The following is a 15,760-nucleotide window of genomic DNA, read 5'->3' as shown; positions in this document are numbered from 1 at the left end:
CCCAGTTTCTGAAATGGAAATTATAATTCTTGACTGGTTATGAGCAGGAAACCAGACCGTATTCCCCTGGCTGAGGACACTAAAGCCCCAATAACAATGTAAGTGCGTTACCTTGGAAGCATGACCCAGGGCCTTTATGGGTCATTGTTGTCTCAGCTTTTTTGATTTATCAGATTAATGCATGCTTGGGGTCCTAGGATGAATGGGACTTGAATGTAAAAGAAGTAGGGGAATGAACTGGTCTGAGGCATGAGACTCCTGGTTGGGCACAGGATGGGGGTGGGGGGATGTCGTGAGTAGAACCAGCCAGAGTGCACAGATGGTCAGCCCCACTCACGCTGTGCTAGGCCCAGCCTTGGCCGTCATCCTTCGAGCAGGGGAAACACCTCTTGCCCTCAGAGAATAATCCTTTGGGATTTACCCAGCCCTGTTGCTCTCCACCTCTGCTCTGTTTGAAGTCCTGGATGGATGGATGGATGGATGGATGGATGGATGGGGACCCTTTCCACCATCCCTGCCTTCCCCCATTCTTTGCTTCCACATGTATCTGTTGAGCATCTAACAGCTCCATGGGGAACTACCCTCCCCTCTACCGACCACTGCTTCCCACAGTCTTGGGAAAACACAGTTCAGAGGAGGTCATGTTTTTAGCTCCAATCTTAATGTTCTTTTCAAAGAAGACCTCTATAGTTTAGCATTGCTTTTCTGTTGACAAAAAGGGAGAAAAGGAAACTGAAGAAATTTTGAGAAAGGTCAAAATTCTAAGCTCTTATTGCCTAGATCTAAATGGCTGCATAAGAATTGGTAAAAATGGCTATTTCCGGCCGTTAGTTTTGTGACGTCAGCTACTGCTACATACTTCATGTTTACAGGCAGTGATATTTGTAGTACAACTGATTTTGCCGTCTTGGTGCATTTTGGCACCGCTGATCAGAAGATTGAGAGGCTGGGCCTATTTTGTGTGGGTGGAGAAGCTTTTGAAACTTTTTGAGCATTTCAAAGTAATGTAATATTTTGCGGAGAGCTGTGTGTATTTACCTTTGAAGTCATTTTCGTCTAGTTGTACCTGCCGTCCTTGACACTATAAACGTGGATTTTTAAATTTGTCTCCAGCTCTACCTAAACTCTCCAAAAAAAAAATCGGTTGAAAATGTTTCTGGCCACTGATTCCTATCTTGATGATTTTTGTGTACCATGCAGTGAATTTATAATTTTGTCAGTATGTTTGCTGGTTTTCTGTGTTATTTGGCTTTCTGATTGGTTTTCAGCCAGTTTGCACTTAGCCATATTCTCACGTGTGCCCTCGTCGCTGGTTTATCTTATCATTCATGTACCTTTGCGGAGGCCTTCTTCATGAAGATACAGGAGACTTGGGAGCGTCGAGTAATGGTTACGGGCATGGACTTTGGAGTCAGAGATATCTGGATTTGAATCCCTTTCCACCTTCACTAACTGGGTGTTCTTGCAAGGTCACCCATTCGTTCATCTTGAAATGAGGATAGTAATGCCTCCTGCACAAGTTCCTGAGAGAACTAAATGAGATACCACGGGTAGCCTGCTTCACGCAGGCCTAGGCATGAAGGAAACGCTCGTTCATGGATAGCTGTTGTTAAAAGAGACAAAAGAAGGGCCCCCTTTTTTGCTTTTTTGGGTGTTCTAGAAAAGAGCTGTAAGATTTTAAATATGAATATGATTGTAACAATGGAAAATGAAGTTAAAGGGATGTGAAATATTTGGCTGGATGATTTCTTACTAGTTTAAGATTCACTGATCAGAGACATTTTGGGCCTTTCAGCCTAAGACATACTTGGATCACTTAGATGGCGCAGTTATCTTGTTTTTACCAGTCGTCATTAATTAGGAGTAATTCAATTGACAAAACCAGTGGCAGGAGGAACAGTTACCTTTGACCAGTGGTTTTCAGTCAGGCATCTGTTCCCGGCTACACTGCTTTGCAGTCTCCCTCTGTCTGTCCCTCCCCTCACTCTACCCCCTCGACTAGACTTTCCAAGGACAGGGTGTGTGTCTTCCTCATCTTTGTGCCCTGCTGCCCAGTACGGTTGTCACTCTGAACGGAGCTGAATCCTAGGCAGGGGCTCATAAAAGCGGTGAGCTCGAATGCGAACGTGAAGGGGGCTTCAGCCGGAGCCTCGCTGTCCGGGAGGGCCAGTCTCCGTTTCAAGGATTAACTGAGTCCCCATTTACTGTAACATACTTGAAATAGCTGCTATATGGGTGAGAAATAGAAATAAAACTTTAACTCTGATTGAGAAAGTGAGAAAGGAGAAGTGAGTATGGAAGATTACAAGCTTAGAAATACTAACCATTATGGTAATATCAGTATCCACATGTCAGTAGGTTAAACCTGTAGATGTGCAGTAGTGTCCGTATTCAGAGCACGCCACGTAGCTTAGAATTCGATGTCATTAGTAGAAGGGGCAGGGGATTTGGATTTGGGGGTTTTATTTTGTTTTCCTTAGATACTATCTTAGTTCTAGCAATTTAGGGAGAGAATTGGCCAGGATTTAGGAGAGGGCAAGGGCTGAAGGAGTCTGTGGAGAGAGATTTTTAGTGTGGCACCCTTGGACCCCTCCCCACGAGCATCATTCTCTGTGTTGCCAGGGACACCACGATCATCAACCACTCGAGGAACGGCAGCTATGGCGAGAGCTCGCTGGAGGCCCACATCTGGCAGGAGGAGGGGGAAGTGATGCAGGCCACCAGGAGATGTCAGGACATGGAGTACACGTAAGGGACAGCTGTGCGCGGCCACCAGGCTCCACTCTGGGCACTTCCCTCAAGACCCCAGTGGGGCCGCCAGCCTGATGTTTGCACTCACACTTCAGCCCTTTCCTGTTCTGAGCAGCTTCAAGCTTGAGTTCTCCCTCCCACCCTGCCCCAGAGAGAAGGGAAAGAGTCTACTCAACAACGGGCCTGGAGCCTGAAGTCTCTGGGGGCTAATTTCATGTCAGATGCAGGTTTTAAGATGGAGGCTAATAACAAGAATTTAGATGCCCATGTGTTTTCTGGGTGTCTGTCTCTACAACATTCTAGACATTACCAGCTGGACAGGGGAAACATCATATTCCAAAGTCTCAGAGATTTTGAGCCAGGATTTATATATTCCAGCCAGAAATAAAGAACTTATATAGCTAATGCATTCTTCTCATGGACTAAACAAGACGTCCAACGGGCTTGGTGACATAATGGAGCTAGCCTGCCGCCCACCCCCAGCCCTCCCCGCGGAGCCCTGGGAAGCTGAGCTTCTCATTTTGCAGATGTGAAAATAGGACTGAGTCGTTGGTAAGCTCAGCAAGTTACTATTTGGGTTGTGAAAAGAACTCACGTGTTTTCTGATTCTCATCTTTGACCTTCAGGGAGGAAAACAACAGCTTCTCACAGAAAACCTGTCCGTCTGTTTTTTTTTTTTTCCTCAGAAAATAGGGAAATGGACCCTCCTGAGCAGCCCACCCTGTGTGAGCCTTGAGTCTGTGTGCTTTCCTACTGCTTCTCCATGCCTCCCACTGCCAGGGTCCTAGACACAGTTCAGTCCAGGAGGTCCCTGCTGGGTGGCCGTGGTCACTCAAACTGTGTGTCCCTGGGGTCCCAGGACATCCCAGAGTCTCCTGAGGGGCCACAGAAGGTGCACCCTTTTCAGCTACTACAAAAGATCCGTCTTCTGCAATTTGGAGATTGTAACTGAAGACTTACACTGCGTTTAACTCTCTGTCCTTGAATTATAATTAAAGTCCCTGGGCATCCTGAGAGAAATGTTCATGTTATTCTAGCCAGATGGCTTTTGATCATGACTTTTGTTTTGTTACACAGTATTAAAAATCTCCATGCCAAAATCATAGAGAAGGATGCCATGATTAAGGTCCTCCAGCAGCGATCCCGTAAAGACGCCGGGAAGACGGACTCCTCCAGCCTGCGGCCGGCTCGCTCTGTCCCGTCCATCGCTGCAGCCACTGGGACTCACTCCCGCCAGACCTCGCTCACCAGCAGCCAGTTAGCCGAGGAGAGGAAGGAGGAGAAGACCTGGAAGGGGAGCATAGGTGAGCCCCGCCCCTCTCTAGGAGAGCCCCACCCCTCCCCAGGCTAGCCCCGCCCCCTCAGGCAAGTCCCGCCCCTCCTGAGGTGAGGCTCTGAAGAGGAGGAGGCACACAAACATTGAGAGGCACCTCATCTGACCAAAGGAGTTCAGACACCCTTGTGAGAGCAGAAATATTGAGTATTCCCCAGTCTCAGTTTACTCGTATGGAAAGCGGGGAAGGATAATCAAGCACACTTTGGTGGTGGAAGCAAAGACCACCCCACCAGAGTCGCTGTTAACCACGGGTTGGTTCACCTCATAATTATCATCATCATTGTTGAAAGCTGAGGTGACCCTTAATGTGAAATGTTCTAATGGGAAAAACCCAGAGACCTCAGGCCTCTGAATTTGGCTCTGCCCCAGACCAGTGGTAAGACTGCTCCACCTCTGCTTCTGTGTCTCGCAGAGCAGGGCGGTGCCTGGAGGTGTCTGCCCTGCTGCACCCCATGGGGTCATGGCAAGGGCAAAATGAGATAATGGAGAGAAAGCGCTTGGGAAGCAGTGCTCTCGAGTGCAAAGTTCTGGTGGCGGTGGTTTTGCTGGATTGTTGTTAGACAGGCAGAATGTTGAGGAGAGTTCTGCAAACGTGTGGTCTCAGCCACGAACACGTTTCCTGGGGTGACGGAGGCTGGCTGGGTCTGGAGAGAAGCGGCAGAGCCGCCCGGCTCGCAGGCAGTGCTCCCTGACATGCATCCTCCGCTCTTGTCCCCGGCACTCCACACCCCCAGGGCCCTGGCCCTTCTTTGATGCATTTCCCCGGCTCAGAGTGTGTTTTGTTTATCTAAGGAGCCGTGAGCCTGTTTTTCTCAAAACAGAACCCCAGAGGAGCCTGGCTGCTTCGTGCCAAAGGGGATAAGAGCTTCCAGAACGAACGTGACAGACTTGGGGTGATCAAAGGCACCCAGCCACAATCTCTGTTTGAAGTTCCCCCACGGGTTACTTCTGCAGCCCCTGCCCTCCAAGGAAATGCACTTCAAAGAGGACGTGTGTGGACAGCAGCTGGGATCTTCAAAGACCCTCCCAAGGACACTTAGCTCCCCACCCCAGTTAGAGAGCCTTGGAAGCGGTGCTCAGGCAGGCCTGGTAGGGGAGTCTGAATGTGCTCAGCTCGCATAGAAACCTCCCTGGCAGAGGCCAGTCTGTGACATCCACCCAGGCAGGCATTTCCCTGGGGTCTGTGCCTGTACCCTTAGCATCCGATGTGTCTCAACCAGGCCTGGGAGCCAGAGGACCCGGCTGCGGGAAGAGTTGCTGTGTTCTCTGCACTGGTGTTCCTCCTCGTTACTGTGATTGGTGTCCACGTGTCACAAAAACAGAGCGGGGCCCTCTGAGGTTCCAGGCAGAGGCACACAGTCAATTCGCAAAGGTACAGTGCTCAGTCCCCAAAGTGTTTCCACAGTCCCTTGCCTGAGGGGCTCTGGAAGGAGGTAGAGGTGATGACATATACCTTCGTGATGGCTCAGGGGCTCCCAGGTGAGAAGACAGGCCAGTGACTTGGTTCCACAGAACATCCTTGCCAGACGGTGGCTTTTCACCAGACAGGGCGATGAGGTGGCAAGAACACAGGGTGGACTTAAAGGCAGGCACAGCTGGGTTCCAGTCGCATTTCTGCTATTGATACTTCTAACTGTGGGATACTTACTGCTCCAAGCTTCCATTTCCTTTTCTGTAAGACAAAGGCTAACAACAGGCCCTACCTCATATGAAATGAGATGATGTGTGTGAAGCACCTAGCCAAAGCCCCTCGCTACTCAAGGTGTGGTCCTTGGACCACGGCACCACCCTCTCCTGGGAGCTTCTTAGAGAAGCAGACTCTCAGGCCCCACCCACTGACTTGAATCTTCATCTTAACAATATATCCAAGTAATTGATAGGCACATTACTTTTTTTTTTTTTTTTTTTTTTTTTGCGGTACGCGGGCCTCTCACTGTTGTGGCCTCTCCCGTTGTGGAGCACAGGCTCCGGACGCGCGGGCTCAGCGGCCACGGCTCACGGGCCCAGCCGCTCCTCGGCATGTGGGATCTTCCCGGATGGGGGCACGAACCCGTGTCCCCCTGCATCGGCAGGCGGACTCTCAACCACTGCACCACCAGGGAAGCCCTGCACATTACATTTTGAGAAGTGTTGCTGTAGACAGGCTGGATTGAGTTGCATTCTGTTATGAATGGGCATCTTGAAATAGCCCTGGCAAAGAGGCGTTACGAATCGCTGGCTCATTCAATACGTGAACAGACACTCGATTGTGCTTACCGCATTTTCTACAGGCTAGTGTTCCGGAGTGCTGGCACTGTTCTGAACGTGGGCCGTATTTCACCATCATAACAGTGACTGTTCTGTCCAGCTTTGTAGGAAGACGTTGAGGAACAGGGACACCACAGCGCGTCATGCCTCCCTTTTCCCCAGCCAGCCCGCCCTCTTCCTGCCCCAGCCTCTCTGCTCCTGGGGCGGGCAGGGAGGGAGAAGAGAGCTGAGTGGTCCTTCCCAGGAGCCCAGCTGGCTTCCTACTTCTTGGAGGACATGGCTCTCCATTGCAAGGATCTCTTTGGGGAATATTGTACACGGCTCTGTGTTGCCCTGATCAGGAAGCGTGTTTGTTTTGACCCGGGGCCTGTAGGAGACCATCCGTTAACCAAGAGTGGAGGGGTGTCGGGGCCTATTAGGCAGAGCAGCAGGCTGATGGGACCGTGTCTAGGAGCAGGGAAGCCTTCAGGTTTTCTGAAGCACACAGCCACTGCCCAGGACTAGCCCTCCTGGGCCATATTAGGTAAAGCAAGCATCGCCTCTAGAACACTTTGCAAGAATGCCCTCACCCCTCGACACTCTGCCTATAAGGTGCCTCTTCTCCATTCTTCCATAGCACCCTGGGAATAATAGTATCCTGTCATTTGTCATGTTATATTAGAACCAATTTACATGACAACTCCTCCCCCGCCCCAGACTAGGTGTTTTGGTTTTGTTTTTAAAGAATGGCATTGAAAAAGCTGCTCTTCGGCCCTCAGGGTTGCTGCTGGGGAAGGAGCCCCATGAACACGCATCCACCCCCGTGCTGCCCACCCCGCCTGCCACAGCGCTATTTCCTGCGGCCCTTGTCACCTCGACCAGCAGCGCCCACGCAAAGACAGGCAGCAAGGACAGCAGCACACAGACGGACAAGAGCGCCGAGCTCTTCTGGCCTGGTGTGGCCTCCCTGCCCACGCGCGGCCGGCTGAGCGGAACCCCTTCCAACAGCCCGGTCCTGAAGCACCCAGCGGCCAAGGGCACGGCAGAGAAGCTGGGTATGAGGTCCCCGCCTCCTCTCACGCTCCGGGGATCCTCAGCGCTCCCTGGCCTGAGAGGGGGAGGCTTTCGTTGAGCTGGGGAGGGAGCAGGGCTCCCAAGCAACTCTGACTTTACCGGTTATCTTATGATTATGGTTACCCTAATGCACTTAGGCTCTGCATGCCCTTTATTATTCTGGAATTGAAATGTGTGTAGAGACTCCTCACTTACTAGCATTTAAAGGAGTCCACAAGTTGCATCTGTCCTTTTAGTGTATGCTTTGTAACTAGCCCCTCCCCAGAAGGTGTGCAGACAGACGCTCCAGGGGATGTTAGGGAATTAGTTCCCCGCCCCCCCTCCGCCCCCAGTATATTTGGGAGCTGATACCGGGCACCACCAGGTCCATCAAGACCAACAGGTACAAAGGCATTGCCTTCAAGGTGTTTACTCGTCAAGGATTCGGGGTCGAGAGCACCTCCTGATTGAAGGAGAAGGTAGATTTAAAGTAGGCGAACTGGCCCAGTACTCAGGCCAGTTCTAAGGAGTTGCCGTCAAATATTTAAGAGAAGACAGCTTAGGAGGAGCTTGGCGATGAGTCCAAAAGTGGCTTTGGACTGTTCGTAGTCATGGGGTGAGGAGGAGGTGGGAGCTACCGGGCGTAAATGAATTGTTTCCTCCAAAGGAGTTCCCTGTGTTTATCCTCCAAAATAGACAAGTAAACACAATGTTATTTTCGGAGATTTAATTCTTGGGATGCTTTTCTGCAGGGAAGGTGGGGAACATGTGACAAGGACCTGGCTTGTGGCGTGCACTTGATAGTTTAGAGGAGAGGAGGAGAGCAGGGGTGAGGGCTCCGCACCAAGTCCCGATGCCACTTTCACCCACTCAGACCTCTCCCATGACGTCCTAGTTCTGTTCTTTGTGTCTGAATCCCAGGGCCAGTCATTTAGCTTTGGTCCACCGTGGGCTGGGCGCTACGGCCTTAGCCGCGTGCACCGATGGTGAGGGGTGGTACTTAAATGGTTCCGTTTTAGAGAGGGCTGGGAAGGCTGTGCTCCTCCTGGGGAACGGGCTGCTAACGTGTCCCTTCTGTTTGGCAGAGAATTCTCCTGGCCACGGGAAGTCACCTGACCACAAAGGTCGCGTCAGCAGCTTGCTCCACAAGCCCGAGTTCCCTGACGGGGAGATGATGGAAGTTCTCATCTAACACCGGCATCCCTGTTGAATTTTGCAACAGAACTTTGATGAGCAAGGAACGTGGCAAAGAGAAAGAAAGATCAAGAAGGTTGTGGATGGGAAATCAGGAATGATTTGAACTGATCGGGATTTCAGATTAATGAGAACACTTTTTATAAATGTTAAAAACAAAACAAAAACAGAAGGCCTACATGACTGAAAATGAAGACGATGTCGTGGATTTTTACTGCATATGGTGGAAGAGAGAAGATGCATGTAGGTTTGGAAACAAAGAAGAAATAGGAAATGGAATTTTTCCGTTGTACAGAAAATGTATCTCTTGGGGAGGGTCTGTGTACACCCATTCTCTGGTTATAAACAGATAAACCTGGGCATGGATCTTCCTTGAAATACTCCCCATTCTCCTTGCCTCTTAGCTTGTTTTGTTAGAGAAGAACCTCCTAGGAATCTCAGAGAGTCCATCTTGCTATAACGTAATAATATCACCTGTGCCCTCCATGGGGTGTCCTGTGAATGCGTGTGGGTGTGGCAGGGAGGAGAAATGTCCAGGGTGATGGGGAATTTAAAAGGCCATCTTCACCTCATTACCTGCTTGGTTTGGACATCTTAGCTTTTCTGGATTGAGCAGTATTTTCTAAACAGGACGGGAGCTTTCTGGTCCTGGTGTGCATCCTCCCTCACTTCTCTGAGTTCATCTCTGTCTCTGCTTCATACTCTTTAATTTTGCCCTTTTTTCCTTCCTTTGTTTTTTTCCTTTTGCGACAAGCCATGACAGAATTCCTTTGTTCTGGGGTTTATCAGAGCAGTAACTTAACGTTCATCATTCATCGTGACCGGTGGGACAAAGCCGTATGGCGGGTCCCCTGGCTGCTTTCTCCACCTTTGAGGAGTTGGGCTGCAGTGGTTGATCTCATTCTGGCCATGAACTAGGTAAGCTCCGACTCGGCGGACGATCCACGAGCCCTGTGACATCCTGCATTAAGCTCACGGGCCCGACTTTTTTCTCTCTCACATCAGCTCTTGCGTGGAGTTTGGTATCTCCACCTCATTGCTCTGTTGAGGTAGGACTTTCAGGACTGCACTCCGGGAAGCGAGTGACACTTGACTTGGTGGCATCTAGAATCTCCCCAGGCACTCCCGCTTTCTACTGTTTGTGGCCACCGCTCTGCCCGCCCCTCGCATCCCTCTGGGCATTGTTGATGAGCACGCAGACTCTGTGACCGTCAGCACGTGTGTGTCAGCACATCAGTTCTGCCCTGCCAGGAACTTGCTTTGTAACCTAACAGGCCAGTATGTATACAGTGTGGTCAGGTTTTTCAGGATTTCAGTTGGGAGCAACTTGTCCAAAGTAAGACGGAAACACCAGGTCAAAGAGCCAGGAGTGAGTGAGGTCGTGGGCCTCATCCCTGTGCTGTAAGGTTTCCCATCTGACTCCTCAGATACTCAGATATCGGCTTTCTTTACAAATCTAGAAGGTGCTGGATCAGAGGAGAGAAGCTCGTCAGGCCGTCAGATGCTCACGCAGGGCCCTGATAGTTTTCTCCCTGCAGGGTAGCTGGATCTGTGTCTTCCCAGGTCCCTTTCCTCATGCTTATTTAAGGAAAGAAAGAAAAAAATAAAAGCCCCAGTTCTGAGGCTTTTTCAAGTCCCACCCAAATGAAGCCCTGAAGACAGCATCACTTAGGAAATTTTGCTTGGGTGGCTCATTTTAGAGTTGGTCTTTGGAGTGTAACCTGGGTGAAGCCTCCCCAAATTGAGGTGGTGGAAGGATGACAGAGGTGTGAGCTGGAGAGGGAGAGTTGGGGAAGGAAACCAACGGCTTTGCCCAGGTGGCCTCTGAGCTGCCTAGTGGTCAGGAGAGTAAGCAGAACGGATGCTGCTCAAGCCCTGCTCTGCGGTAGGCGCTGTGCATCGCGCCTGTTGCCTTCTGCAGTCCTGCGTTAAGCATCGCTGAGGACTGTGCAGCCTGGGAAACCAGAGCAGCCCTGGGTGTGAGGAGGGAGCGGTGAGGCCCCGTGGCTGGTGTGGAGGCCAGGTGAGTATGGACACGTCAGGGCAGGGATGGGGCAGAGGGTTCCCCATCTCAGTCTCAGTCCCCGTCACTTTTTATAGGTGATGAGGCTCGGTTGATGGCAACTAACTCTCTTAAGGACACTTTGACCCCTGATGAACGTGGGGGATGGAAAGAAAACGTCTAGAAATAAGAGGGCACGTCATCTCTGCCGGCCCCCATCATCCGTGTCTGGGCTCCCCCAAACATGGGCTGTGTCCCCTAGAAACGGGTGAGAGTGACAGCCGCAGCCCAGTTTCCCGCAAAGCCTCATCTTTATGCCCCAGCACATCTCGTTGGCAGCTCAGGCACAAGGCCCATTTGCTTTCCTTGGTCCCCCGAGTTGCCAGGCGTGTTAATTGTCAGAAAGCAAACACAGACGTCACCATTTTTCAGTTGTGCTGTAGTTCTTAATCTTTCTTCTAACCTGCTAAGACTCCTCCGTAAGAAGAGGGACCTATAGTTTTGAAATGTCTTCTTTTGTGGGCCCTGACACTTTTCATCTTCATAGCTCGAAGCCTTGCTTGCATTTAGGAGAAATGCAGCTTCTGAGCTCCCACTGTGTGTTCTGGCCGTTGACAATATATGATCTCACTGGATTTTCAGAAAATAATCCTAGCTCTGTTTTTTTAGTGCCCACTGTATGCAAGCACTGGGGTAAGTCCCTTTTAATGAGTCCTCAGACCACATGGGAGCAGGGGCGAGTTTATCATCCTTATTTCACAGAGGAGGAAACTGGGGCTCAGGAGGTCAAGTCCCTTCCCCAGGAGAGGCTGGGATCTGAGCCGAGGCTTTGGGAGAGGAGCTGTGCCTTCGACACAGGCTGGACTGCCTCTGACTTGGGGATGATAAGTGCCACAGCTTGACCTGCTCTGTCCCCTCTATGTGATGTGTGCACTCATAGACACACACACACACACACACACACACACACACACACACACACACACAGCTTGCTGCCCCCTTGCCACCCCGGGAGCTAAGAAATAGGACTAAAGCCCAGAACTGCTAGAACTGCCCATAAACACAGGTATAGGTAGGAGTCTTTGTGTTCCATTGTAAGCAGGACCACAAAGTCTGTTTAAAAAGCACTTACTTGCGAGTGGTCCAGAGGCCGGGCCTTCTCCAGAACTTTTCAGTGGTGTCTGCTAATGAACTCGCGAGCCGTGTCTCAGGGTGAAGGGTAAAGGCCTTGGCCTCGTGTGGTGACGTGCTGGAGTAACTCCGCTTCTTCCTTCAGCGTGTCGCCTGGCGGTTTCTGCGTGCTGCCCGGGGTACTGTGTGCAGCAGGAGGTGTTGCTGCTTTTGGGCACTAATTTCAGAGCGTGTGCAGAACCTTTCCTTCGCTTTTTCTTATTAGCTTTTCTTCTGCTTCCCAGAGTTGGGAAGCCAGCCACCGTGTCATGCCCAGTCTGCTTGGAGCAGGCATGCAGGACAGGGCTGCCATGTCCCTCCCAGGGCTCGGGTTGGAGGGCAGAGAGTGGAGGCATGTCTCTCTCCTTCAGTTTTGCAGAACTTGCTCTTGGGAACCTATGTGTGCATTTGACTACACAGGACTTGGGCTGGATCGAGACAGTTGCTCCCAATGGATTGTGAACTTGGAAGAGAGAGTTCGTTGGTTCTGTGGCTCAGCGGGGAGGCTGTTGGAATGCCCCCTGCAGAGGAGCCAGCCATCACTGCTGTTCTCTCCTGGGTTTGCGCGCAGCCTCCTGTGTCCCTAGGATGCTGAGCACTGACAATTGCAGGTGGCTCCTGCGTCCTTGTCCGTAGCTGATGGCAAGAGAAATTCTCCCTACAGCAGCCTGAGTCCCAGGGACTGATGTGAACACAGACGTCAGGTGGGGCAGCGGAGACTTGCAAGGTGGAGGAGTTGCAAGGTTTTGAGGCAGGGAGCTCACGCTTGGGCTGCTGGGAGCTGAGCAAAGAGGTATGTTTTCCAGAACAAAGTCCTGCTGCGTGTCTGCACCGGTGCCGGCGGGGCATGCTTCTCTCTGCCCCCAGTGATCTCACACTCCTCCTAAGCCTTGGAGGACCGTGGTACAAGGGAGCCGGGCGACTGTTCTTAAACAGAGAAGGTCCAGCCCACAGTTGCCTGCTTCTCCCCTCCAAGTCTGACACAGCCATGGTATACGCTTTATGAATGTCGGTTTTCTCTTCCTTTTTCTTGCTAATTAATCAGTGGGTTTAAAACGTCTTCATTCGACATGAGGATTGTTTAATGGGTTTGCCTCTGGTGTGTGGCTCTGTGGGAGATGCGCAGAGTAATTAAGAAGTTACCAGAAGCTGATCAGCTGGGAGCATGGAGAAGTCAGCATTTCAGTAAATGGATTTCTTCTGGAACTGTCAATAATGAGCAGTCTTTTTCTGTCCCTTTTAAGTAGTATCCCCCTTTCTCATCTGGTCATTTAATGGTATAAAGACATGTATATGTCAGTGCATACATAGGAGGTGTGACTGTAAGGTTGTATGTCGAGTTTCTTTTCTTAATATCCAGAAGAATGCAAGTGTTTCATCTCACCCCACGTTGCTTAAGAGGTAACCCTTTGCGAGACTCTGTGCTGATTACTGCCGTGCTTAGTAGAAACACTTTGCAGACGCCTCTGTTAGAATGGATCTGGGGGCCTGGCATGTTCCTCTGGTTATCCTTAGAGATGAGAAAGCATCATCCTTTGAAGGCAGGCTTAAGTTTGGAAATAATCCCAAGTCATTCACTTGGTTGGATAAATAAAGATGGGTGATTAAGGTAAGTCACATCCTTTTAGCTTTTTTCTTTGAAAGAAGTCCTTAAGATGTTTCTGGGGGATGAGTCTTTGGACCCTCAGAGGCTTTCAGAGTGACCACTTCAAAGGAGGACAGTCATCGTTAGTACACGTACCTTCCAGAGGGTTCGTTGTAAAAAACCCGCTCCCTTGCCACGCCTTGTATGTGTTCACGTCTCTGCGTACACGCGGGTGTAAGTGTACATTCACGAGTAGCCGCCTCCAGTAGGAATTCTGTAAAACCCTGTTAGACTTAAGTGCATGTTATTGTCATGTTAGGCCAAGACTGAGGTGTTTCTTTGTCATGAAACTTCGCTTCCTCACGGAATTAAAATATTGTTTTTTCAATATAATGAAGTACATATACAGTATTTTCTTGTATCAGCTCCTGAAGTTTTGGTGCCCAGTGGTGTGTTTACATGTGGTTTGCCTAAGATTCCGTTCACGTAGAGACAACTGTAAGTATTTATTACAAACCAGAATGTAAGCAAATTGATCCATAGTGATTTTCTTTGAATTAAGGTGTTTTCCCCTTTTGCGGAGGGGAAGGGGAGGCTCCTTCTCCGCGTGAGGCTCATGCAGAATCTGGGACATTCTGTGAGGCTGGGCAGGCCGTGCACCCACCTCAGCCAAAGCACCAATGGCCGGGGTGCTGCCACACTTCCCGCCAGCTGTGTGTGCCATCGCCCTGCTTGGTGGCGTGTGCTGTGTTCCCTCCAGCAGACTCTGGTGTACGATTCTGGCATCTTCGATTTGCTAGTCTGTATTGAAGCAGAGGTGGAGGGTGCAGAGCTGCACGGCCAGATGGGTCTGTGTCCAGAGCGGGGAAATCCAAGAAGACGGCATGTCCCTCACAGCGAATGTTGATACTGTTGGTCAGCCAAAGATTTTCCTATTCTTTGCTGCTTAAACTTGTGCCTTAATATTGTATATAATAAATGGATAAAATGGCTCTCTCCCTCACGCTTGCTCTTTTCTGTCCCAAGGAACTTATATACCAGGTGCTCAGTGAATGTTGGTTGAATTTCATTTCATTTTACTGCTGGAAGCAGCCTCACTTGCTGTTTGGCTTGAAGAGGCAAGAGGCATCCCACGTGCTCCCCTCCCTCCCCCCAGCCCCTGTGGGCCTCATGCTTTTGATCCCAGGAGGAAATGAGTCATCCAAACCCCTGGAACTTGCCGTCCACCCTGCCACCCACCCCTCCAGACAAATACAGAAGGAAGAAACGCCGGGGACGTGGGCCCGAGAGACGGTGGCCACTTTGATCACATCTGAGTGTCCTCTTTGGGCGATCCTGGGTTCAGGGCCTGCCAGTGACCACCGTCACTCAGGAATTTACCCAAGCAGCCTGGGCCCTGAGTCTGAGCTGGAGTCGGAAGCGTCTCTGCACCCCACGATGGACGTGGCAGATGTCGCTGCCTTCTTAGTGTCTTGGGGTCACAGGAAATGTGGGGGGCTTTGGTAGAAAGAAGTCACATGGTAAAGTGGTGAAATTCAGGTGGGAGCCACAGTGGCTGAAGCAGGAGAAAGGGACAAATTCCATGAGAGTCCCCGAGTGAAGGGTCCCCCCCTCCACCGCCCGAAGGGGACAGTGACCTGGGAACACTGCTGGGGAGGATGAGGTGCCCTCTGTTTGTTTTCTAGTTGTGTCTTTCTGAGCAGAGGCCTCTTGCGCCCGCCCTTGGCCCAAGCATGGGTAGAGCTTCCTAAACGTGAGTGTAGGGAGAGCGAGGGATGCACCTCTTGTCCCCCAGGGACGGCCGGTGTGGTTTGCACGCATTACCGTCTTCAGTCCTCACAACAACCTGGGCATCCCCATTTTAAAGACAAGGAAACTGAGGCTGAAACAACCTTGGGCAAGTAACGTGCGAATGATGGCAGGATTTGAACCAAGATCTACCTGACCAGGAGCCTGTGCACTTGCAGTGAAAGGTGGGTAGGGGCTGGGAGCTTGGGTTCTGACCTGTCCTGCCTTCTACCCAAAGGAATTCTCTGCAGGGACCCCCAGATCCCTGCACGTGTGCAGATGTGACTCGTGAGAGTAAAGGGCAAACTGGGCAGCTCCCCAGCCTCCACCTCCCGGGACTACTACGGAAAGAGAGCTGGAGGCCCCGCATGCCTCAGGGCTCGGATGAGGACCCTTCTGAGCTGGCATCCACCTCTGCCATCTCCCTGCCCTGACTCCGTGCTTGCCACTCGTGGGAGGTGCCCAGGCCTCTGTCCTGGATCCTGGGCTGGGGCCTCTGCACTGCGGGGAATGGGAGCAATGCCTTTTAGATTGCCTGGGCTCACTGTAATCAGGAGTTACGCCCCAGGTGTGAAATAAATCAGGAGTTCTGAAATTCCTTTCTTAAAATATACAAAGCTCGGTGATGAAATAAAAGGAGCTTTAGGTCTTTAAA

The 15,760-nt window shown here is 50.9% G+C and overlaps 1 protein-coding gene across 3 annotated transcripts in view; it reads left to right on the top strand.

Moving 5' to 3' along the window:
• The window catches only part of AMOTL1 (angiomotin like 1), a 137,425-nt gene extending 123,116 nt beyond the window's left edge, over window positions 1-14,309 (top strand). For 2 of the 3 annotated variants that reach the window (XM_032640083.1, XM_032640081.1), the window contains exons 10-13: window positions 2,623-2,748; window positions 3,829-4,055; window positions 7,093-7,368; window positions 8,452-14,309. In XM_032640083.1, coding sequence (XP_032495974.1) covers window positions 2,623-2,748; window positions 3,829-4,055; window positions 7,093-7,368; window positions 8,452-8,558 — 736 coding nt within the window. In that variant the 3' untranslated portion in view covers window positions 8,559-14,309. Of the gene's footprint in view, window positions 1-2,622; window positions 2,749-3,828; window positions 4,056-5,307; window positions 5,899-7,092; window positions 7,369-8,451 lie in introns of those variants that run through there. The other variant, XM_032640082.1, reaches the window with a different exon arrangement.
• The last annotated feature ends 1,451 nt before the right edge of the window (window positions 14,310-15,760 follow it).

Source organism: Phocoena sinus, chromosome 8 (genome assembly GCF_008692025.1).
Source record: "Phocoena sinus isolate mPhoSin1 chromosome 8, mPhoSin1.pri, whole genome shotgun sequence".
Classification (NCBI taxonomy): domain Eukaryota; kingdom Metazoa; phylum Chordata; class Mammalia; order Artiodactyla; family Phocoenidae; genus Phocoena; species Phocoena sinus.
This window is presented reverse-complemented; position numbering and strand designations above follow the sequence as displayed.